General features: G+C 46.3%; 1 protein-coding gene across 3 annotated transcripts in view; it reads right to left on the bottom strand.

The window, feature by feature from the left end:
• Window positions 1-25604, bottom strand: part of BMPR2 (bone morphogenetic protein receptor type 2) — a 626887-nt gene that overhangs the window by 310049 nt on the left and 291234 nt on the right. For all 3 annotated transcript variants that reach the window (XM_085648967.1, XM_085648966.1, XM_085648965.1), the window contains one exon: window positions 698-871. Coding sequence is in view for 2 of the 3 variants with exons in the window: in XM_085648966.1 (XP_085505092.1) it covers window positions 698-871 (174 nt within the window). In the remaining variant the exon portion in view is untranslated. The remainder of the gene's footprint in view (window positions 1-697; window positions 872-25604) is intronic.

Here is a 25604-nt window from a genome sequence, read left to right on the forward strand (position 1 = left end):
TGGTGATTGGACATTATTTCGAAATGAGGATTTCAAACGTCTCAAGGTTGAGGAACTGACTCTTCAAAATGAAACCATGAGAACAAAGAATGATAAAACCAGAAGATAAATGGGAAGTAGATGTAAACCTTTGCTTAACACAACGATTACAGTTACATGAAAGATTCAAAACGTTAAGTAATTAGAAATTCAAAATAAAAACCATGAAAAGAGCAAACTATTCAGATTACAACAATAGGTGCAACAAGCACACAACAAACAACTAATGTGGTTGCAATTTACAGGGAGCTAAAGTTGAACGCAACATACATAGCTAAAGGTAATGTGATAAGGTAGTGTCAAAGTAAAACCGATAGAAGTTACGGAGGAATTGAACTTTCAAAGGCTGGACTGGGGTATTGGGTCTCATGCTGCAATGACACTGTTGCTCTATATATAGAAAATGTTTCAATGGCTTTCTAGCTCAGCACTTAATGCAACTGTAGCCGAGAATTTTCAGCAATTTGCAAGTGGCCTTTTCAAATGAAAAGAGACAAACTTAAACCTTTATCCTTCAAGAACGACAGAAGTGACGCAATTGCGACAGGGTATTTACAAAGCAACCAAGTTCCCAAAAAGGTAGAAGCAGGCATCATGTAACTATGACATTTTCTGAGCGTGAATCAATCATTTTCAAAAAAGAAAAAAGGTCACATGCCTTGTTTTATAAGATGGATGTCCCCTTCTCGTTTTTTCCCCCAGAGTCCATAACAGGCGCTACCCTTTGGACACTGAACGGTTCCATTCTCCTGGGAGATTTGACTGTCTCCGTTTCCATGGTCCTGATGATAGGGGTCATTGAATGCACACAACCGCTCCCCACTCTGGACAGCTGCAAGAGAAATGAAAAAGAATCGGGTTACCACGTATCCACTGATCAGCCTAAAGCTATTAAACATTTCCGGCATTTCCTTTTTGTTTTACTGTACTCACAACATAATGGTCATCTAAAACTAGAGATTGATTAGGTAATAGAGATATTTTCAATTATATCACAAAGCAGAAACTGCACATAAATCCAGCAGTCCGATTGGTGCAAGTGGCCACCACCGACCATGCATTTTTAAAGAAAGCAAATATTTCTGTGACCAAACACCATGACTATCCTGGATGATGGTATGTGGCATAATTCTTCTTGGTATCAGGGTTCCAGTTGAACTCGAAAGTAACCTCTACTCTCTGTTCAAAAGAACAGCATGCAAGTCATCTACTACTATATAGTGACACATGAAAGGCATGCAGTTAGAAAGGTGGACCTGATTTCTTGTCCGTCATGAGAGGCAAACTAAGGCGAAACCGATCCCAGGTTACTTGGGATCTGTTTCAGGGAGGGCATGGTCTGAGATTCGGGCTGGACTGTCCCAAGAGGAGCAGGGTCAAGACTGATTGAGATAGGGCTGGGTCCAAACGGCAGTAGCATGGTGTGCAATAAACTATGGATTGGGACACGTCCCAAGCTAATGCCAGTATCTGAGATTAATTTGAGCAATCCATCCATCACCTTGTTGCTTTTCAATTTGATGTTTTAAGTGCAAAGGGTATGCCAAGACGTGAATCTCTGGCTCATTGTGCCACTGAAACCAAGCTATATCTGGATGAATAGCCGTAAATAGGACGAAACCGGTCCTAGGTTGCTTGTGTTCCAGTACAGGGAGGACCTGCTCTAGCAGTTCAGGCTGGACTGTTCGCATTTTTTACGCACTAAGTGTGCTGGATATGCCCATTTGTGGGTACCAGGCTCACTGTGCCACTGGAACAAAGATACACCTGGCTGAAGAGACCTAACCTAACTCGGTTCCTTGTGTTCCGATCCAGGGAAGACATGTTCTGGCAGTTCAGGCTGAACTGTTCCCTCGAGGAGAAGGGTCAAGACTGATTTGAATATGGTTTGGTTCCAACTGAGGTGGCATGGTGGGCAAAAATCGATGGATTGAAACGCAGACCAGAAAGACTACCAGTGGTTGAAATCAATTTGATAATTCCATCCATCACCTAGTTGTTTTTGATGGAGAGGGAAAGATGACCTGACAGCACCACAACCCCCAAACTTCTTTGCATCAACGTTCAACTTGTGAGCCATATTTTGAGAAATATACGGTCACAAAATACTTTGCTCCAACATTAAAAAAAAAAAAAAATAACAGGTTGTGAAGAGTTTCCTAGCAAGGAAGCATGATGTACTTTACTGATTCATTTCCTAATTCTGTAGAGACTTTAGAAATACAAGAGCGGACTGTCCTCAGTACCATACTACTCTTATTGCAGATGAACGATGAATATATATATTTTGATTTTCCAGCTTTGAAGGGTCCTTTCTTTTCGGAACTTGCAAGAAGAAAACGGACTCCAGTTTCTTTGATATCAAAATCACCCAGGAATCCCGCTGTGTAGGAATTACAGGTGGTACCAGGAAGGCTTCATGGACCCCAAGGGCCCTCATGAGTAAGATGGACTTCATGCCCCAACCAGTAGTGGTGGAGAAAGGGGGCACGGCCTCTAAAGACCTCTTAGCAATCACAGTGTGTGGGACTTACCGGAGATAACAGGATGGGTAGTTGGCCTCCAAAGACATCTTTGGGGGCCAACTAGCCCTCCTGTTACCTCCAGCAAGTATCACACAGTGGGTTTGCTGAAAGGTTTTCAGAGGCCATGCTCCCTTTCTCCACTACTTTGCAAAAGCACCTCCTGCCACTCTGCTAATTGGTGGTTGAAGTCCCCTTCGCTCTTGAGGGTCCTTGCAGGCCAACTAGCCCTCCTGTTCCCTCCATTGAGACCCACATAGCTGGAATGCTGAGAGGTCATCAGAGACCACATCCCCTTCCTCCACCACTCTGCAAACACGCCTCCTGGCGCACTCCTGGTTGGGGAAAGAATTCCACTTTAGTCCAGAGGCCTTCATGAGGCAAGGTGACCTCATCCGCCCACCAGCAGTGTGCCGAGAGGCGCGTTTGCAGAGGGTGGAGAAAGGGAGCATGGCCTCCGACCACCTCTCAGCAATCCTACAGTGTGGAGCTTACTTGAGGTAACAGAAGGCCTTTTTGGCTCCTAAGGACCCTCACCATCGAAGGGGACTTTATCCCCCAAACAGCAGCATAGCAGAAGGCAAATCTGCAGAGAGGTGGAGAAAGGGGTCGGGGCCACCAGGCGAGTTTTTTTCCTCCCAATTCTTTTTAAGGAGGGGGGCCTTGTGGCCACCCCTTCCCTGTGCTGTTTTGGGCCCCGGGGACCCCCTCCTCTGAGGCCAGGCCTTTCATTTTTATTTTATTACATAAAGGCCCAGGGACCCCATTCCCAGGGGCCTGATCCCTTTTTAAAAAACATTTTTTACTTTTTTTTTTTTTTTTTAAAGGGATTCGGGGCCGCACGACCCCCCTCCTGAAGCAAATTTCGGCCCCGGGGACCCCCACCCCTGGGGCCAGGTAGATATATATATATATATACACACACACATATATACACATACATACATATATATATATATCTCCAACAGTCGAGAGTTGCCCTCTGTGAGAATACCCTCACTAACGTTCCCCATACAGCAAGGTCAGCATTGGGCTCTTGCTCATCATGCACGCATTGTATACAGGCTGACGTGTTTCGGAGGTTAATCCTTCATCCAGAGCCCTTCACAAATTCACTACAGACAACGTGGTTCAGAACACCTGCTTTTATTCAAAAAGAGTCCTGCCCTACTCAGCAAGATCTCGCGCCTCTTCCGGCGTGTGCTGCAAAGCACTGTGGTATTAGCAGTCTGAACTTTACATCAAACCCTTGTGGGTGCTGTGTATATATATATATATATATATATATATATATACACATATATATATATATACATCCAAAGTTCACTCGCGTTTCTCTGCCTCTTAATGGCGGCGGGCTCCGGTGAGGTAGCGAACCTCTAACAGTTACTCCAATTCATGCGATTAATTCTCTCACATAAACCGAGCCCAGATCCGTATGCGTGGTTGAAAAGAAGTTTATTCGTTACATGGCAAAAATGCCCGACGCGTTTCGGAGCAGCCGCTCCTTTGTCACGGGTCCCCCGTGACAAAGGAGCGGCTGCTCCGAAACGCGTCGGGCATTTTTGCCATGTAACGAATAAACTTCTTTTCAACCACGCATACGGATCTGGGCTCGGTTTATGTGAGAGAATTAATCGCATGAATTGGAGTAAATATATATATATACACACACATATAAATACACACAAATATATACACACAAATATATATATATATATATACACACACACACAAATATATATATATTATACACACACACACAAATATATATATATATACACACACACACAAATATATATATATATATATATATATATATATATATATATATATATATATACCTACTGGCGGTCGCCAGTAGGTAGTTATAGTTAGGACCACGTTTCCATAGGAAATCCGCAACATTCTATTTTGAATAACTTTGGCGCCGGTTGACGAATCCTCGCGAATTTTTCAAAATAGGTGGGGCGCTACGCTCCGCTCCTACCCTGAAAGTCTCGGGGGGATTCGTCAAGCGGGGTCTGAGATAAAAGGGGGGTCCCAAAACGCCTTTTTCCCATGCATTTTTCCATAGGACCTTTAGACACAGCTACAGCCCGAACGGCTGAACAGAATTACTTGAAATTTGGCAGAGAGGTAGTCCTCAGGTCAAGGAAGTGCCTTTTGTAGGTTTGGTGTAATTCTGTTCAGTAGATTCTGAGAAAATAGCCTTTAAATCAATATATATATCTGAGCCAGCTTACGGTGCGCTTACGGTGCGCTTACCGTACGCGTACGGTGGCGTGCGCGAGCGCGATTCTGATTGGCCCTTAGATCTTAGTAAACATTCGAATCGGTCGAAACCAGGAAGCGGCGGCCGCCATTTTCTCTCTCGCACTCTGAGGGGGGAGCTGATAAACAAATGCCAAAAACATATAAAGGGGCTGTTTAGACAGCGCCCATGCACATAACCATGTTAGTTGAGTCTTCAAAGATCCCCCAAGGCAAAAAACGGTAATTTTTTATTTTTCGAAAATTTCGCCGATTACGCTTACCGTACGCTTACCGTACGCGTACGGTAAAAAATTTGTGAAAAAAAAAAATCCACACTGTCTCCACCCCGTGTGCAAATGGTGGCCGAAGGCCACCATTTGTGCATGGCATATAAGAGCACAGCATTTCCCAAAAAAATTTCAACAGATTACCTATCACAAGGAAGCGCATAATATGTCCTCCATGTGCGCACGGTGCGCGAAGCGCATCGTGCGTACATGGCCCATCTAGCGTAACGTGGGCACGCGGTGCGCGTAGCGCACCGCGTGCCCACCGTGCGTGCACGGCACTAACTGCGTAAAGTGGGCGCGCGGTGCGCGAAGCGCACCGCGTGTTCACTGTGCGCACCGTGCGCGCACGGAACGAACTGTGTTAAGTGGGCGCGCACGCCACGAATGGCGTAAAGTAACTTAGCATTTAAAAAACCGTACAAATTCACTGAAAAAACCATAGGTTTCACACACGTTATAGTTAGGAATTAGCATTTAAAAAACCTTGCAAATTCACTGAAAAAACCATAGGTTTCACACATGTTATAGTTAGCGGAAATTTTACTGATAAAAAACCAATGAAATTCCCCCGTTATAGTTAGTGCAGGAAACTATAACTCACGCGACCGCAATCTTCTGCTGATGACATATGTGTCTTTATGAAAAAAAAATATTTGTAATATATGTATAGCTAAAAATTTATGGAAGAAGACATGGGCAAATAAGTGTCTAAATACAGTATTAGCATCAGCAGAGGATTGCGGTCGCGTGAGTTATAGTTTCCTGCACTAACTATAACGGGGGAATTTCATTGGTTTTTTATCAGTAAAATTTCCGCTAACTATAACATGTGTGAAACCTATGGTTTTTTCAGTGAATATATATATATATATATATATATATATATATATGAATGAAGTTCGCCACCAACACCAGTCATTCAAGGACCAAAGGACGAAAGCGGACCACCAAAGTCTGTGCAATTTCCAATTTATTCCAAGCCAAGCAAATCCGCCATTACGCGTTTCAACCCCCAATCGGGTCTTGATCACATATATATATATATATATTTTTTTTTTAAGGGCCACTTCATCGTGGACCGCAAGGGGAGCCTGAAGGTCCCCGCCATGCCATAGCAAACTGCAATGTCCCAGGGCTGGGCATCCCGGGACATGGCTGGAGCTGGCTCTGGGAGGGTGGCGGTCCCCCAAGACATCTGGGGCTCCAGGAGGGGGGCCACACAGCCCCCCTCCTTTCTTTTTTTTAAATAAACTTTTTATAGTTTTCCAACACACAACATGGTAACAGCACATGACATTGGACATGACTTATAGAGATCACATTGAGTAGTGCACCACCCCATTGGCCAGTTCAACTTGGTATCCACATTGAAAAAATATCAATTGCTTTTACGCATCCCATGAGAAATGTCCAGCTCCAATAAGTAGTAAACATGGGACAGCCCTGCAAGATAGAGAGCCTGATACAGAAAGAATGTAGGGTCCGGGGGGGCCATTACAATATTAAGTGTGCGGCGGAGAAGCCTCCACCTCCGCTATCAGTCAGGCCATCTGTTCGGTTCGTTCCCTACGCAGCTCCACCGTTGGGGAGATACAGATGTCCCCCCTGTATTTATTCCATTTTCCCCAGAGCTGCGGGTGGGCCAGGCCAGCCCCCCGGCATTCCTAATGTAAAGCGTGCCGGGAAGGTGGGGGTCCCCGGGGCTTTGAACAGTCAAAAAAGTAGAGGGGCCCCATGCGCATCCCTCCAACAGTTTGATAAGGTCTCCAGGACCTGGCCTACCAAGGGGCTGAAATTTAACAAAGCGTGGGATGCCGCACTCTGTTTTTCTTTTCATTTTCGGCTGGCGTTGCGAATCGAACATGATTTTTTTTTTTTTTTTAAACATTTTTTATTATTTTCGTATCAACAGCGCAATACAAATCCACAACAGCCTCCGCCCTCCACCGGGGGTGTAACACTTGACTCTGTAGTCCGTTGAGCATGAGAAAAGTCACCCTTCCCGCGTGGGCTCCCCCCACCCTCTCCCTCCCTCAAACCCTGTCAGTGTGCCCCCCTCTGCCTGTCCTCCCCCTGATGAGACCCCCCCCATTACTATGAATCATGTACGGGTACTCAAACGCGAATCGAACATGATACCCTCCAAATTCTTTTTTTCTAAATGCTTTTTTGGCCCTGGGGATTCACTCTTGCACCAATCCCCTCTCCCCTCCCCCCCCCCTCCCAAGAGGGTCTCAGTTGTATATCTAAGAAACCTTTCAACTTCTCAACAACTAGTGAACTGATTTACACCATTTAACAAAAAGGGTACTTTCTGGACCAAGAGCTACCTTTTTGCCAAATTTGGTTAATTCCATCAAGCAGTTCGGGCTGCAGTCATGACTAAAGTTTCCTATGGAAATTGACATGGAGTGTTTTGGGACCCCCTTTTTCTCAGCCCCTGCTTGACGGATCACCCCGAAACTTTTAAGACAGCAGCTGAAGTGACTGGCTAATTATTATTAAACATTTCGCGAAGATTCGTCAAACGATGCCAAAGTTATTGCCAATTGTAAAAAATCTCTTCCCCATTGAAACTACATCCTAACTATAACTACCTACTGGCGACTGCCAGTAGGATATGGGTACCTGCAAAATACTTGCATATCTGTGGTAAAGTCAACGTTGTAAAAATATGAGTGGTTGGAATGCCTGCATTGGAATGGCATGTGTGGTTCTGACCACGTTGTAAATGCGGTTTCCTGTCAGGTGTTGCTTTTATTCATTCCTGGTTGGCTTGGTTGGTATTTAAAGCTCTATCACTGCACCTGGAATAGTAAATGGCTATTTTCAGCGCACCATGGATGGCAAAAGGCGTTGACCCTTTCTAGCTTGGATGGCACTTTGCTAATCCTATGCTTAAAACTGCTAGAAATAAATTAAAGCTTCTGCACAAGCCTATTGAACGTCCAGGGGAATGTTGCCCAGAAAGCATGATGAATTCTAAAGAGCTCCAATTTTAGTCAACTGCATTTCAAGAATGGTGCCCCACTCAGGATTAAACAAGCTGCCCAGCAGCATCAGATCCCAAGTATTGCAATTGATCCTTTTCCAGCAAAAGAGAATCACAGGTGCATAAGATTGACTGGTTTTCCTCCTTGATGGATGGTCAAGAGTCCTGGAAATAAGGAGGTGACAATACCAATTGAAAGTGTCTAAACGCGGACAACTTCCATCTCCAACTCTTCCTTATCTAGATTTGATGGGTGAGGCTAGCCTCCAGTTAGAACAGACAAAAACCCACTGGATTCCCCTCTCCAAACAAAAATTGCAGGCCATATGACAATCAGACTTTGAGAAGAGACTGACACACTGCATACTCAGCTTCAGACAATCTTCAAAAACATGCACAGATAGCAGGTGATATTTTAGCAAATAGCGGGGGTCCGCACCGTACATACGGGGGTGGGGGTACGCTCCGTACATACGGGGGGCTGGGGGGTACGGGGGTACGCTCCGTACATACGGGGGGGCTGGGGGGTACGCTCCGTACATACGGGGGCTGGGGGGTACGGGTGTATGCTCCGTACATATGGGGGTGGGGGTACGCTCCGTACATATGGGGGGCTGGGGGGTACGGGGGTACGCTCCGTACATATGGGGGTACGCTCCGTACATACGGGGGTACGGGGGTATGCTCCGTACATATGGGGGTGGGGGTAAACTCCATACATACGGGGGGCTGGGGGGTACGGGGGTACGCTCCGTACATACGGAGGGCTGGGGGGTACGCTCCGTACATATGGGGGTGGGGGTACGCTCCGTACATACAGGGGGCTGGGGGGTACGCTCCGTACATACGGGGGGCGGGGGGGGGGGGTACGGCACGTACCGGGCCCCCTAATCAGCTCGCATCGCTGCGTACTTAGCTTTTCCGGCACTTTTTAGGTGCCGTAAAAATTTTCCCATCCGGACTGCAGTCGGTGCGAATCGTAATTGCTGGTACGTAAAAACATGCCCAACTCCGTCCGGACGTCACGTCCGCGGTGTCCCGGATCACATTTGTATGTATTTTTCTGTCGGTTGGTCTTTTTTCCGATTCGTACGGGAATGGTGTTTCCGAAAGAATCGTAATTGCATGTTTGTAAAGTTTTACAACCCGGTACGAGTCGGACGGAGAAAAAGCTCCGACCCACGGTTTGTACCGGGTTTTTCCAGGATCGTAATCGGCCCCAATATGTAAGTCGAAGATGAATGTGGGTTTTACTGTTACTTATGTTAGTGAGGTCTCACTGTGCTAATGAACTCAGTAAGATCTTTCACATTTTCAATACTACTGGATGTCCTCACATCTTCCGAAACCAAACCCCAAGTTCTTTTTAGCAGAAAGGATTTTTTAAATGGAACACACAATGCATACATTGAAACAGATAACAAATGTGGTATAGAGAAGCCCTCTTTGCTTGCCATCTGGTTTGCATCTTGGCCTTCTCGCAGCTGTGGGGTGATGCAATCCGAAAAAGGTTTGCATGAGGTTTCTGCTGTGGCCCACATCTAGCTGACTTGGTGAAGATGAATGCTGACATTATTTGCAAACTAAAGTTTATATAAGAATTATATTGGTGGACAGATTCAAGATATGTACATAAATGTCACCAGCAGGAGACAAATAACGTGTGCATAAAGTATGGGTGCAACAAAAAGATTACTTCAACCATACACAATCACAAAGCTAAATATTAATTTTTTCACTTTCTTAATTTCAAATAATTCTGAATTGTAACTCAGGTTACCTGCCTGTGTTGAGCACTCTATTGAGCACGTGCTAGGTTTGGGCTCTATAAATACCAAAACATACATTATATTTCAATATGGCAACAAAAATGTAAGTACTAAACCTTTTTAGCGTATTTCAGTTGGTCAGGAGAGATTTTCGTAATGTTCAGGTGAATCACTGTTCCCAAGAAATACTATAATCACTGATCTCATTCAAAATCCTTAAAAAATGTGCACTGTGTAGCCATGCACATGTGTGGTGGCCATCTTTGAACGATTTTAATTTAAAACTATTCCAAGATGGCCGCCACACGTGGATGCATGCACGGCAACCATTTTGGGGAGGGGGTGGACAGGAATTGGTAAAGCTTGTTAAAGGAAAGTTGAGAAGTATTATAGTCTATACAAGGCTAATTTGCTTAGAGTCAGTGGGGCGAGGGGAGCGACTCCATGAGAATAAGAAGTATTTATATGGCAAATTCGTTTTTGCGAACTGCAATAAACACATTCACGAATCCCTTCAGGTAAGCTGATGCATAAATGTAAGCTTACTCAATACTAGAGTTGGTCTGGAAAGGGGTGGGGGGGGGGGGGGGGGGGAGGACTGATTATTGCAATATTAAGTAAGTGGAACGTGATTGCTGTTCTAAGGTTCCAGGAGAAGAGAGAAGGTCCCTGGCGCTGTGCTTATGTGATAGCCTGGTTCTCGTTCTACTATTCTGGCAAACCTGGTATTGTTTTATTCTACAGGAAACCTGCGTCGCGTGTCTCCTGACGAGTGCTGTACATGATTATGCCATGGTGTTCATCAAAAGGTCTAGGATTTTTTGTGTGACTACTTTTAATGTGGGTGATTACTTTTAGTGTGAATATAGCATTACCATCGGTTGGAGCTGATTTTGGTAGTGGGGCACACATGTTTTTTACCTGAACCCGAACTGGAGAGTCTGCCTAATGGTTCTGCCTGGTGGATCCGAGCTTGTCCTAACTGGGTCTCTTCGGTCCCATGTTTGCTTGGGAAGTGTCCATGAGTGTGGGTTGTTACATGCAAAGTGAGTTATCCAGGTTTGTTCCCCACCAGTATGCATGTAGTCACAAAGATTGTGGGGTGCTTCCTAGGTTTACTGGTGGTTGGTACCTTTTGTAGACTATCCCCCACATGCACTCCTGCAATGAATCTGGTCCTTTGATCTCCTCCCTCCATCCCTTAATTCAAAATGCATCTTCTCGACTTTGGATACACATATAGACTGAATACTGAAGAACCTTTTGCAGTTCTGGGCCTGAACATACATTCGTTTAAACGGGTCAGACTCTGACCTCATCACAGCAACAACTGAGCAAAGGAATTGTCTAGAGGAAGGGCCAAGGCTGCCCACATCATCCGGAGCAGATGGACTGTACGCTTTTTTATCTTGTGCTTTTTGTTGCTGGAGAAGAAACCGAGTACACAACACAAAGCTAGAGCTGCAGTTTCACCTGAAACTGGTTGCTATGGAGATGTGGTTTCCTTTTAGTGTGCCGCAGTTTATCTGAATGTGTCACCATCAAACATTTGTAAGTAAATGTGAATTTGATTGGACAGTTTCATTGGCTCAACTGCCCAAGGACTGGATTTAAGCGAACCCATGCAGCAAATCCTGCCACCTTTTATTAGAAGCAGCACTGCACATCCCTGTATAGGAAGATGAGGACCAGAGATGGCTCTTGGCTGTCTCTTTTGAGGGGACTGGGAAATTATCTGCAACTGAGCCTTCCTGAAGGAGGAGTTAGGCTATCTAAACAGCTTACAAACTACTTTGTGCTGGGATACAGTTGTGCCCATTCTGGCATCAGAGGGTTTATACATCTAAGTTAGGCCAAGACTAAAGGCCCCACTCTGCTGCCCAAGACAATTCGCATAAGCGGATTGATTCAAGCAGCATGCCCAAGAATTTTCCTGCTGTTTGTGCAAGACAAGCATTGGACATTTTCATAGGACTGCAGGTTGGAGGCCAGTCACCTTTTCAAAGCCCTGCATTTTCAGCATGAGGTTCCCATCATCTAAAAATCCTGTCTGCTGTAGTGAGGCCAGTAAGTGAGACCCACGCACAACAAAATGAGAGCTGGTCTGCAACTGCTGTGAGCCTTTACATCCATCCATCGAGGCTGACCCGAATCAGTATCCTACTGTGAAGACCATGAGCTGCTAGAGAAAACATATCCCTCCAGCACACTCACGATCCCATAAGACCCTGACATGACATGCCATGCCAATGTTTAACAGTGTAGGCCTGACGAAGATTTCTCTCGTAAAGACCGTTAGTATTCATAAGGGACTGCATGAGCAACAATATATTCACAAAGAAACAGTGGTAGATGCTATACTTGGCGGTTTCAGACTAGCTACAGTTGTTTCTGTGATTCTGCATAAACATTGTACATTTTAGTAGCTGTTCTGTGCCCAGTAGAGGGGTAAAAAGCAAAGTCAGAAGACGTGCCTTCGAATTTTGGAAAGTAACTGCACATATTTAAGTAACATTACCAGCAACTTTCTCTCTCTTTTTTGATACAAAAAATAACACTGCTTGGACATTATATTTATTATAAGTGAGGCTTGTGCTGCCTGAACTATTTATTCTGCCTCACATCCCAGTGCAACAGCTAGCATGGACTATTCAACTTTGTAACCCCTAGAAAGTTCAAGCCTAAAGAGGAGTGATCACGCAATTACAATGGACGTTACAATGACTGTTTAGCTGCTCGTGTCACAAATGTCCAAGAAGGGTGGCCTGACAAAGAGGATGTGAGGTAGATGGTGTGGCTGGGCCTGGCTTACATTCTTTTTATATCACTGCTCATGCGTTGACAAGTTGGGACACCATATCAAAGTCTCCATGAAGGTGGAGTGCAAGTTCCTTCAAGAATCTCTGGTGTCCCATTGTCTTTTCACTATCTTTCTGAAGCCAAGGCTTGCAGTGATTAATTTCAATATTACACGGATAAAATCCAAGATTGATTGATGAAGGACTTACTATGACAAAAGTGAGAAATAATTCGAACACATTAGTATTTGGGTGAGTACATTTCTAACACATTAGTATTTGGAGGAGTACATGGTAGCAGCAACTTAATAAAGTTAAGACTGAAATAATGCTGAATGCGAGCAAATGAAAAAAAAAAAAATGAAATGTCCCTACAACGACTCTTACTCTACCATGTCACCTGGGGGCAATTCAGAGTCAATGGGCAAGCTTAAAACCTTGAAGAAATATTAGATGGAGAATTATATGTGGGACACCAGGTTAACTACTTGGTGAAAAGTATTGTTTACCATCTGTAGCTGTTAAAGACAGCCAACTACTTAATTTCAGGGAAGTTAAGGTTGATCTTGGTGGAGGGCGATTGTAGCCTTGTTGCCAGGATTCCTAAATACCTGCTTACCAAACTGGAAATTGCTCAGAATGCAGAAGCAAGGGTCACTTTTGGGCAGCAGAGACCGGATCAAATATCTGAGGGTTGTTCACTGGATGAAGACTGACTTTTGTAGGCCCACCAGATCATGCACAGAACCAGACCTGGTTATTTGGTAAACTGAGACTACTTGTTCGATCAAGGATACACAGATCCTCAAAATATCATCACTGAATCCCTGGCACTTGCTCTCAAAATTTACAGATTTTATTGGGACAGACTATGGAATGGCATTTAAGAAATAACTCTCAAAAGATGGGCGCTTGGGCTCAGACTCATGCAAATCAGTACTGGTCATTTTAAACGTTACTGAAAGAGCTGAAAAACTATCTTATACTGATTCTCAACTTAAAAAAAATTGAACAGCATTTAAACCAGGAAGAAAAGGAAATATCTTATTTAGGGATTGTTCTGACAAGAACAAGATTGTTATAATGAACTTTAAATATGCGTTCAAGGGGGGCGTGGCCAAGCCGCGAAGCGCGATGGCCGCTGCTTAGCGGAGCTCCGCCGAACCCTCTCATCCCCCGTCCACCCGACCCATTTATCCAGAACTCGATCGCACGATTATCTAAGGAGATGGTGCCCGGAATAACGTCCGGACCCTCCGAACATCGTGCGGTGATCGGGGGCTGAGAGCGAGCCGGTGTCACAGTGAGGCCTGGTCGTGATGAGGAAGCCAGGACTTTGAGTAACGGCGGGACCTGCAAGCAGACACCACCTCGACTGACCTGTCGCCCGGATTTCAAGACCGGAGCAGATCTGAAGGGTTCCCAGCAGTGCACAAAGTGCGACATCGGCCAGAGAACCCGAGAGTGGCCGGGAGCCCCCGGAGCCTGGTGACAATGTGGGCGCCGGGGCCTTGATTGCGGAGACAGTTGGCGACAGACCCCGGGCGCGCTGGATGATACACCGGAGGGCCCCATAGAGATTGGTACCACAGCAGCCGAGACCCGTCTCGGACTAACCCCTCACCCCCTGCCGGAAGTGTCCCTGGAGCTGCGGCGGTAGATCCCGGGCCTGAGAAACGGCGCATCGGCGCACCGATCTGGAGATACGGCAAAACCTAACGCCCGCACCCCTCAGGAGGACCACGATTTGCAGACCTTGCACGCTGTGATCAGACCTGCTGCCAGCACATCGATTCAAGGCAGCCTGGGGAAGAAGCACAGATCTGCTGTCTCGAGGATTCCGGGGACGCCTCTGAAGACCACCATACATACTTACTGACGGAGCGCCACACATGCTGTGGGCACTGTTACTGCCAGAGCCCGTCCTGCGCAGCCTTTGCTGTGAATTACACTATAAACTCTTGAGGTGAGCGCACGGGTGGTTGACGGTCCTCTCGCATCCACTGCTGGCACAGCGCTGGGCCTGTCTTTCCCCTGGAGGGCCTTTCATCGGCTCCTTGATACCTGGGATACTTGGCTGATCCAGGGTGTGGTGGCTTGCTCTCCTCTCCGTTCGCCCTGCACCTTTAGAGCACGGAGTGAGTACTATTGGCTGGGCATCTACTGACATCGTGTGCTGTGGTTAGACGTTGTGGGAGACCAGCTACCCAATCGCCAGATCTGAGGCCTGTCCTGTGGCTGTAGTGAGCGGAGACGGAAGCAGTGAAGGTGGGGACATGTGCCCTGAGAGGTGGTACACCACAGACATCACATCCGACACAGCGCTGAAAGCACAATGTCGTTGTCTCAGGGCTCCAAGTCCGTGCAGCAGAATCGGCTGGACAGGTACGCGCTCTCCAAGACATCGCTGCCTGATTCCTCCCCTGTAGGCAAGGGCGGTGCAACACAGGGAGAAGTTGCATCGGAACCAACGCTTAAGGACGTACTGGAGGCGATTGCGGGTATCAAGACCTCCCTCGAGCATAAGATGGATGCCATTACCGTAGAGGTCAACCTGCTCCGGGCGGACATGAATAAGAATAATGAGCGTGTGAAGCAAATGGAATTAACCACTACGAGCATAGTGGAGGACACTTCTCAATTGCAACTGGAAGTCAAGGACTTGCAAACATTTAGGAAATTTGCTGAATCCAAATTGGACGATTATAAAGGACGCCTGCGCCGCAACAACGTTCGTATTCTGGGTGTTCCGGAAGAATCAGAGGGGCCGGCTACAGATCTCTTCGTGGAGGACCTTATCCTCAACCATCTACAACTCAAGGGGTTAGGGAAATTATTTTTCATTGAATGAGCGCATAGAGTCCCTGGAGGTCGACCGCAGCCCGGGCCCCCCCTCATCCGATCCTGGCTAGAGTCCTCAACTTGCGCGACTGTGATATTATTCTCCAACATGCTAGAACAGGCCCGCCCCTGAAGTACGAAAATGCCGAGATATCGTTCTTCCTGGACTTCACACAGATGGTTCAGAAACAGAGACGTTCGTTCCTTGGAATTAAAAAAAACGCTGAGGGATAAAGGCTTCAAGTACGCCATGCTCTTCCCCGCTAGACTCCGAGAGGAGGCGGATGGTCGAGCCCGGTTCTTTGAGCATCCGGAGTCAGCGGTGGAGTGGCTGGAGAATCGCTGACAGAGTTTCCCGTTGACGATGTGGTAAAGTTGATGGGGGGGGTGGGGGTGCGCTGGGGGTTGGGGGATGTGCTGATCTGAGACTATGTCAAACGGGTCAGATTGGGATATTGACCTAAAGGTTGGGTTCGCCTATCAGAGACATTCTTTATCCTGGACCCTTCTCACTGCAAGTCATCGGGTATATCCTTGAGTGCATTGTAGACGATTGAGTGTTCGTATTTTTGAGGGAAGGGGATGGGAGGGGGGCACCACGTTCCCAAATTTTCTACTTATAGTCACGTTGGTGGGGAGACAGGCACTCTGCAAGTTTAGTTATGGGCACTTTGAAGCCCAGAGTGCAGGGGAGCAGGGTGGGGGCGGTTGGGAGGGGTTGTTTTTGTGGTTTAATTATAACGATTCTTTCGCAGGTTTAGTCCAACTGACAATTCTGGGACGCAGGGAGAGGGGAGCTTGGGAGGGGAAGCTCATGTTTTCAAGGTTTGAATTGTGTGTAGAGTATGCTTTTTCGACAACACAAACATCAACCATCGAGCAGGAGCAGCTACAGTGTCTGCATATAGATGGGTACGCACTGGGATGTAAGGGTTAGAGTCCTCAGTTGGAATGTAAACTGCCTGGGTGACAATATTAAACATGGGATGGTCAACCAATATATCAGGCGGCAGGCCCCAGATGTCATCCTCCTACAGGAAACACACCTTATTGGGAACACATGTCAAGCTCTGAACAAGGGAGGATATAGGTTGGTGGCACACGCGGGCTTCACTACGGGGTCGCGAGGGGTGGGAATATTAACCAAAAACACGTTCTTTCACAATTCAAAACACATGGTCCGACGCTCGGGGTAGGTATATCGGGGTCTCTGGGTTGTGGGAGGGCAGGACGGCCACCTTTGTTTCAGTGTATGTTCCCCCCGGCCTTCAAAATGATACATTGAAGGACCTGGGTAGTATCCTCCTGGCACTCCCTGTAGGCCTCCTTGTGATAGGAGGAGACTTCAACGCAGTGCTGTCTGGAATGCTTGACCGTCATCCACCACGACCCTCACAGAGGTGGCTATCGGACTTGCTGGAGTCCATGGGATTGGTAGATGGTTGGAGGACCCACAACCCCGATAGGAATCAATACACGTTCTTGTCGGGAGCCCATCATAGTCTCTCCCGTATTGACTTTATCCTAATCCCGGCGGCACAGGCGTTCAATATCCGGGAGGTTCGTCACCTGGGTAGAGGTATTTCGGACCACTCTCCGGTCTGGATGCAGATAGTCCTGGGTAAAATGAGCGCTGGGAAGATAGGCCCCATTAATTGATGGTACCCAAGGAACCCGGAAATCCAGAAGAAAATAGCTCAAGCCACAGACAACTATTTCCAAGACAATGAGGGGACGGTTGACTCAGCACAGACGTTATGGGAAGCTTACAAAACAGTAATTCGTGCGGAAACACTATCCCTCATAGCGGGAAAGAAGAAGAATAAGCAGGCAGAGTTACTGCGAGCAGAAGACGAAATACTGAGAGTGGAGGAAGAATTAGCTCAGGCCGTGACCACCGAAATCTCCTTAATTTGAAGCAAGAAGAGTACAGAAGCATAGCCGAGGATAGAGCCAGGATACAGGGCAGAGATACGCAGAGCAGAATCTATGAACATGGGATAAGGCAGGGAAGCGAATTGCATGGTTGGAAAAGAGGGAGTGGGCGGCCCGGTTGGTGCCCGAGCTGCACGGTGAAGACACTGTCCCCATAACCGACCCACAGGTAATAGCTAACCAATTTGCAGACTTATCAAACAGTATACCGCACGACTAGCAACTACACGGACGAAGACAATAGTGAATTGCTTAGGGATATCAGGCTCCCCATCCTCTCAGATGAAAATAATGAATATCCCGAGTCAGCTCTCACAGACGATGAGGTGGCACAGGCGATAAGGGGGGTGCGTTCAGGAAAGGCATCAGGTCCCAATGGCATTCCAATTGAATTGTACAAATTGAGACCGGATAAGATAGCCCGTTCCTCCGCTTGATGTTTTTAGAGAGCAGAGACAAGGGGATGCTTACCTTTGACCAACAAGTTGCAAACATTGCAGTCATTCACAAGGAGGGCAAACCCAACACCAGATGAGCGTCCTATAGACCCATATTGCTGCTGAATGCTGAACCCAAGATTCTTGCTAAATTATAAGCTACACGCCTGATTAAGGTAATTGACACATTAGTGCACCCTGACCAGTCAGGCTTTATGCCACATCGAAATACCACTCTCAATTTACGCCGCTTACACGGTGTTCTGGGCAGGGTACCAACTATCCTAGAACCCGCCACACTGGTATCCCTGGATGCTACCATGGCATTCGATATGGTTGAATGGCCTTACCTCTTTGCCGTGCTAGACAAACTGGGTTTTGAACCCACTTTTAAGAGCTGGGTCCACCTGTTATATTCTAGTTCCATGGCCCAGGATGTTGTGAACAATCGTAAGTCACCAGCTTTCCAACTGAGCCATGGCACGCACCAAGGTTGCCCTTTGTCTCCGCTCCTTTTTGCGTTAACTTTGGAGCCCCTGGCAGGATGGGTCCTTAGGGATCAAGTGATTCGCGGGATGCAGTGGTCACCGGGCTGGGAAGACAAGAGATCACTATACGCAGACGATATTCTGCTATACCGGACCTCCCCAAGAGCCTCCTTGATCAGCCTCCTGGACATTCTCGCGGTGTTTGGGCGATACTCCGGCTTCACCATAAACTGGTCGAAATCTGTGGTGTATGTCCTACAGGGAGCACCACCCAACATCCCAAGGGGCTGCCCGATACAGATAGCATCGGATGGCTTTCGTTATCTCGGCATTTTTATCACGCTGAATGCGGAGCTCGGCTTTGCCCGCAACCTGGTGCCACCTCTTCAGAGGCTAAAAAGCAACGTCAAGCGCTGGAAGTCACTACCCCTTTCGTTGTCGGGTAGGGCGGTCCTCTTTAAAATGATGGCCCTGCCGCGCTTCCTGTATGCCCTCCAGAATTCAATGGACCCGGTTCCCCCTTCTTACTTCAAAGAAATAGAGAATCTTCAAAGAGATCTCCTATGGGAGGGTAAGCCATGCATAGCCCTAACCAAATTGACCCTTAATTGGAACGATGGGGGCATCAGCCTCCCAGATGTTAAAAAGTACTATTGGGCGTTCCATTTGGCAGCTATCAACCAGGGGATCTACGGTCGACCAGATGACCCCGGGTAAGTCATGGACAAACGGCTGCTCCATGGGGGTGAATACACCAGAGCGCTCAATGCCAAGCCCCGCAGGTATCCTCTCACAGGACCCACTGCACATTCGGTCCATGTTTGGCATGCAGCGAACAAACAGCTGGGATGGGATCGCAGACTTACCCTGGCAACTCCACTGTGGAACTCTGACAGGCTGGGAGGCCTGTGGCAATCAAAGGGCTTTGATAAATGGGACCTTATTGGACTCTCACAGATCAAAGACTTATGGGGTAAAGAGACTATACCTCCCTTCGCCTCCCTCCAACAGCAATACCGCCTGGCAGATACGGAATATTTTCGGTATCTTCAAGTACGGCATGCTTAGCTCACCCACGTCACAAGCAAATCCACAATTCCGGAGGCCTCACCCTTGGAGGACAGAATACTGGATAGCCACCTCCCTGAGAAAACCATTTCTCTGATTTACAAAAAACTGATTAACAATATGGAAGATCCCTTGCAATCACTGAAGGAGAAATGGGTCAGAGACGGCTTAGAACTGGATGAGGAAGATTGGCAAGAGGCAGTCTCCTCCCCGAGAAAGGGGGTGGTCCAGGCAAGACTACGACTGGTACAGCTCAAAATTCTGCACAGGATTTATTACACAGGGCCGGGCTTGGTGCATATGGGTAGAGCAGAAACAGGGGGTGCTGACGTGGGTGTGGGGAGATCAGCACGTTTATGCACATCATATGGGACTGTGTACACGTACAGTCTTATTGGCAAGCCATACATCGCACTTTACGAGAGGTTCTGAATATTGACATGCAGCCGGGGCCCGCAGATGCCTCCTGAATATTTGGGAACCTACAGACCTCACCTCATACTACACAGTGGACTACTCTGGCGTTAATGATTGCGAAAAGGAATATTGTGCAGTACTGGGGGGCACGTCAGCCACCCGCACTGGGAAAATGGAAGGAGGGACCAGACTGGTGTATGTTCAGGGAGAAATCGGTCTATGTTGCAAGGGGGTGCCCTGGGAAAAGGAATAGTGTGTGGGGGTCATGGAACCACTATAGAGGGGACATCTGTACTCCACCAACTCCTCTACAGGACACCGAGACTCCTGAAACCCCTTGATTTACTCTACATTGTACACTGTGATTTGATTTATTGTGTTTCATATTGAAATCTTGAACTTTGTATGGTCCCTTGCTCGTAAATGTCAATGGTGAATTTTGTCGATGATTTTTAATAAAAAGAATTACAAAAAATAAATATGCATTCAACAGGATATTAAATTTGCTGCGGAACTTGGAAAAACACATATTTCAATTTCTTGTCTGCAAATGGTCATTAAGAGTTTTAAGATGACCAAACCTGCTTCAGATGGCCATTACTCACTGAGCACAATCTATGACTCTGCCATTCAGTGTCTTTTTTCTTTGCCTTTCTCTTCATCTCTCTACTTCACACCACTTTCTTTTCTTTGTCTTTCTTTTCATCTCTCTACGTCACACCACATGTGTCTCTTTTTTAACCCTTTGTGTAAGCCACAACTCAAATCTGCTTTTCTATTTTTTTCTTCCATAAAATGGTGGACAAATCCACTACTTAAAATGGCAGTGGTCAAGATTGTGATCACATTGTAATTCGCTACTCATGCACTGTTTTCTAAATTTTTTGCTGCTCTATTACTTAAAATTGCCAAATAATCTTGGTCCTCCTCTTGCTGCTCAAATACTTGTTAAAGTATCTCACTAGTCCTTCGATGTGTTTTTTTGCACCGTGCTGAAGCTGCAAATCAAACCCTATTCACAATTTTCAAGAAGGCGGGAAAAAAAAATTGCTGAAACTTTCACTTGCCTATAACAGTTATCTGAAAATTTAAATGTGGCATGACAGGAGTCAAAAATCACCAAATTATTACTTTAAACAACACAGATATACAAACGTGCTAATTTTTCAAGTTCATCTGTACCATTTTCAAACGCTTATTTCTCAAGTACTGATGAACGGATTTTCATCAAAAGCATGCCTTTGAGCGAAGTCCTACTTTCATAGCAAGTTTGGCTTAAATATTTTTTAGCAGTTTTTGCTATAGGTACGAGCAACAACTTTTATGCAGGTAAAATAGGAAAACTATTTTTTTCGGCCGTGCATTCGTGACCTGTGGTAACTTCTCTTGTGGGTTTAAAGCCATCCCACTTCTTCTGATTTGCTTCAGTGTCCTTTAAAAATCCTTGTGTACTAGTAGTCAGTCCTGCCCTTTGTCCCTTCTTTTTTTCTTATTTTCCTCCCAGGCAGCAGGGACTACGTACTAATTACGCTATGGTTCTTTATCAGTTCTTTGGGGGGCTATTTTTTTCTTGGTTTCCTGCTCTGTTGCAGTTTGTCTGTGTTGAGCTTTAGTGTCATAGCTGCTTAGATTTAACTATAGAATGTCTCCCTCTAATCTCCTCTTAGTGCTACAGTTGTTAGTGCTGCCTCCCATGCCATGCCTCCCACTCCGTTGGTTGTATTTTTTTTAGCCTTTCTGCAATTTTTGATGTCGACTGTCAGCTGCGCTTTTTTTGGTGGCTATTACTATGTTTGGACTTCTTTTTAAGGGGGATAGGGCTTGTTTTTGTCTTTTGCAGCTAACAGATCTATCGCCGAACAGACATGGTGAGATCGCTTTAATCTATGATGCAAGGAACTATTTCAATCACGTGACAATCACTAATGAAGCTGCTTCTGCTATTTTTGTGACTGGAGAAGTGGCATTTATTTACCTTAACTCAATTAAGACGATATAAAATGGTAGCGAAACACTAGTTATTCACAAACAAAAATAAGAATACATACAGGCGCTGTTCGTCCTCTCTTAAAAAGGTGCAGCAGTCTTAGTGCTTGGTGTGAAGATGATGCAGTCCTGCTCTGCTTAAGGTTGCAGGAATAGATAAGACAAGGAGAAGCCCATCATTTTCCACAAGTAAGAAAACATTCTTGCTTGCGCTTTGAGCGAGGCACAGATGTGTCTGCAATGTTGTGTCTTAATTGATGAATTCTGCTTATTTTGCTGTCTTATTCAGACCCATGTGATTTATACCAAGTGACTTGATGCCACTCCAACATGGCCGCCCTCGCCCATGCTCTTGCATTTTCCTTTTTTTTCATCCTACACACTGCACGCATGCATCGTAATTTCACTAACAGAGACACCTTTGCTGCTTTTATCTTACCCGAATATGGCATTCGCTGTCCTGAAACATCATTCTCACTAGTAAGTGCTGCCCCTCGCCCTACATTGATAGTCCCCGTCCGGGTTCTTATTACAATTGTGGTAAGTTTTCAGGTTGGCGAGTTTATATTCTTGAGCTGCCGTGACTGGCTCCCCAGACAACTTGTTTCCCACACTCCATTTTATGTAGGTTGGAGTTTTTCCACGTTTCAAATTCTCACCTACTACACTAAACTATAGTTCAACTTTGCACCATTTCCCCACACAGATGATAATGTGCCTCAACACACCTTTGAGGAGACCTACCTTTCCTTGAAACTCAACCTTCCTCGCCGAGTGCCTTCTTGTGATGCCATAATTTCTACTATTGTTCTGTACATGATCAATGGTACTGTATGATATATGTGATATGATTGCTTTCATTAATTGTGCTATATAAATATTACTCCACTGCATACAAAAAAACAAAAGTAAAAAGCGTTGTCATTTTCAACACAAAGAGCTCTAGCTTTAAGAAATGAGAGACCTATTGCAGTGCAAATGCTTGTTGCACCCTCCTCCCATGATTTTTTTCCCCGTGCATGAAGTGCACAAAATGTAGCATTTCAGTCCTTAGTTCACTTCATGGTTAGGCTGACAAATTTCTTGAAGACCCATCCATGGGACACAAACTTCTAGGCACATCAAAAAACGGAATTTTAATGGAAAACGCGTCTGAACCAGAACTGCAAAGTGATGACTGCCACTTTGTAACATACACACACTTGATTGACTGATTTGAGAGATATATAATATTCATATATATGATAATCAATCAACTGTGTGTATGTATGTTACGAAGTGGCAGTCATCACTTTGCGGTACGCGCACGGTGAAAAACCTTAAAATAAATAAATAAATAAATAAATACATAACTTAGCATTTAAAAAATCGTACAAATTCACTGAAAAAACCATAGGTTTCACACACGTTATAGTTAGGAATTAGCATTTAAAAAACCTTGCAAATTCACTTAAAAAACCATAGGTTTCACACATGTTATAGTTAGCTGGGCATTTCACTCGTGAAAAACCAATGAAATTCCCCCGTTATAGTTAGTGCAGGTAACTACAACTCACGCGACCGCAATCCTCTGCTGATGACGTCAGATATTACATCACTGATGACATGTGTCTTTCTGAAAAAAAAATATTTGTAATATATGTATAGTGTCAGAGGTGCGCTGGAATCTCCATGGAGGCAGAATGTTGCTTTTTCCCAATGCCCGCCTCCCGGAGCTCACTGCGTTAAGCAGCTTCTCCAGGCCGGGGGAAAGGGGAAGTGGACAGAGAAGAGACACTCGTGCTGGACCTGAACTCCTTCGTCACCTTTCTTAGATGATACGGGAGCACCTAATGCACAGAGGGAGACAACACTTCAATACTACACTTGTACCTACTTCTGACTTCTTCCTCCTTATCGAGCTCTCTCTCTCTCTTTTGAATCCTACCAGGTTCTGCGTGAGTATTGCTTCTCTTCTTTCTTTTTCTGTATATTCAGAAGATTGCAGCTGGGATTGAGGGACAGCTACTTCCTAGTGCACATGGGAGAGAAAAGTAACAGTTAAACTCCCTTCCTAACCTACTTCTCTAATTCTTCTATGGGCCTCTCTTCCTACCTTCTCGCTAATTCTGCGACTACCCAATGGAGGAGTCTGATTTACAACATACAGCAGTTTGAGTAGTCTTCTTGATGAAACGATAGTCAGTACTTCTCATTGCATTCCAAATCTCTGGGAGGGAAGGCGAAGCCTTGGAATGAAAGCAGATTTCCTTATGCTCAGCTCCTAGGACTGTACGCGCAAAAAGGAAGCCAGGTAGGAACAAGCATTTGCAATGCAATAGGTCTCGCATTTATAAGAGTTTGAGCTATTGGCACTGTAAAATTACAATGACTTATTTTTGTTTTGGTTTTAAAACAAATATAAGGCATTGAAATTTACAATGTCAGTAGCATAAAGTCGCATAAAAGCAGTGTGTGGAGTGCAGCAGTGTGAGGCGTGCATCAGTGTGTGACATGCAGCAGTGTGCGGCGTGTAGCAGTGTGCGGCATGCAGCACTGTGACCTGCAGCGGCGTGCAGCAGTGTGCGGCGTGCAGCAGTGTGCGGCGTGCAGCAGTGTTTCGTGTAGCAGTGTGGCATGCAGCACTGTGGCGTGCAGTGGCATGCAACAGTGTGTGGCGTGCAGCATTGTGCTGCGTGCAGCATTGTCGTGCAGCATGTAGCAGTGAGTAATGCAGCAGTGTTCAGCAGTGTGTGGCGTGCAGTAGTGTGCCGGTTGCATCAGTGTGTGCCGTGCAGCATTGTGTGGTGTGCAGCAATGTTTCGTGTAGCAGTGTGTGGCGTGCAGCAGTGTGCGGCGGGCAGCAGTGTGCGGCGTGCAGCAGTATGTGGCAGTGTGTGGCGTGCAGCAGTGTGAGGCGTGCAGCAGTGTGAGGCGTGCAGCAGTGTGTGGCGTGCAGCAGCATGCAGCAGTGTGAGGCGTGCAGCAGTGTGAGGCATGCAGCAGTGTGAGGCATGCAGCAGTGTGTGGCGTGCAGCAGTGTGTGGCGTGCAGCAGAGACACGTGGAGGGTGAGGAGAGACACGTGTAGGGTGAGGAGAGACACGTGTGGAGGGTGAGGAGAGACGTGTGGAGGGTGAGGAGAGACATGTGGAGCGTGAGGAGGAGACACCTGTGGAGGGTGAGGAGGAGACACATGTGGAGGGTGAGTAGGAGACACATGTGGAGGGTGAGGCGGAGGGTGAGGAGACACGTGTGGAGGGTGAGGAGAGACATGTGTGAAGGGTGAGGAGAGACACGTGTGGAGGGTGAGGAGAGACACGTGTGGAGGGTGAGGAGAGACGTGTGGAGGGTGAGGAGAGACACGTGGAGGGTGAGGAGAGACACGTGGAGGGTGAGGAGAGACACGTGGAGGGTGAGGCCCATCTCCACACCCTCACTTCTGTTTGTGAACTACTCTGGCTTTTACATCTGCAGAATCCAAAGCATGCCCCAAAAACACACTCTTATTTCGCTCCAGCCCACGAGAGCAAAAATCCATGGTAAGCATCCCAAGCGAAACAAAGACCAAAATGGGTGTAAAATCCAAACTCTTCACCTCAGGTAGGTGTGTGCCAACAAACAATCCTCAACCCCCCAAAAACAGGTCTGAAGCAAACTAAGAGCAAAATTAACAACTAAAGACTGCTCTCAGTTATAATAAAAATACAACTCTGCTTTAAATTGACCGAGTGCGTTCGGTTGATTAGCATGTCCGCAAACATAAGGTCGCTCTTGCCTACATGTAA

Source organism: Triturus cristatus, chromosome 3_2 (genome assembly GCF_964204655.1).
Source record: "Triturus cristatus chromosome 3_2, aTriCri1.1, whole genome shotgun sequence".
In the NCBI taxonomy this organism is placed as follows: domain Eukaryota; kingdom Metazoa; phylum Chordata; class Amphibia; order Caudata; family Salamandridae; genus Triturus; species Triturus cristatus.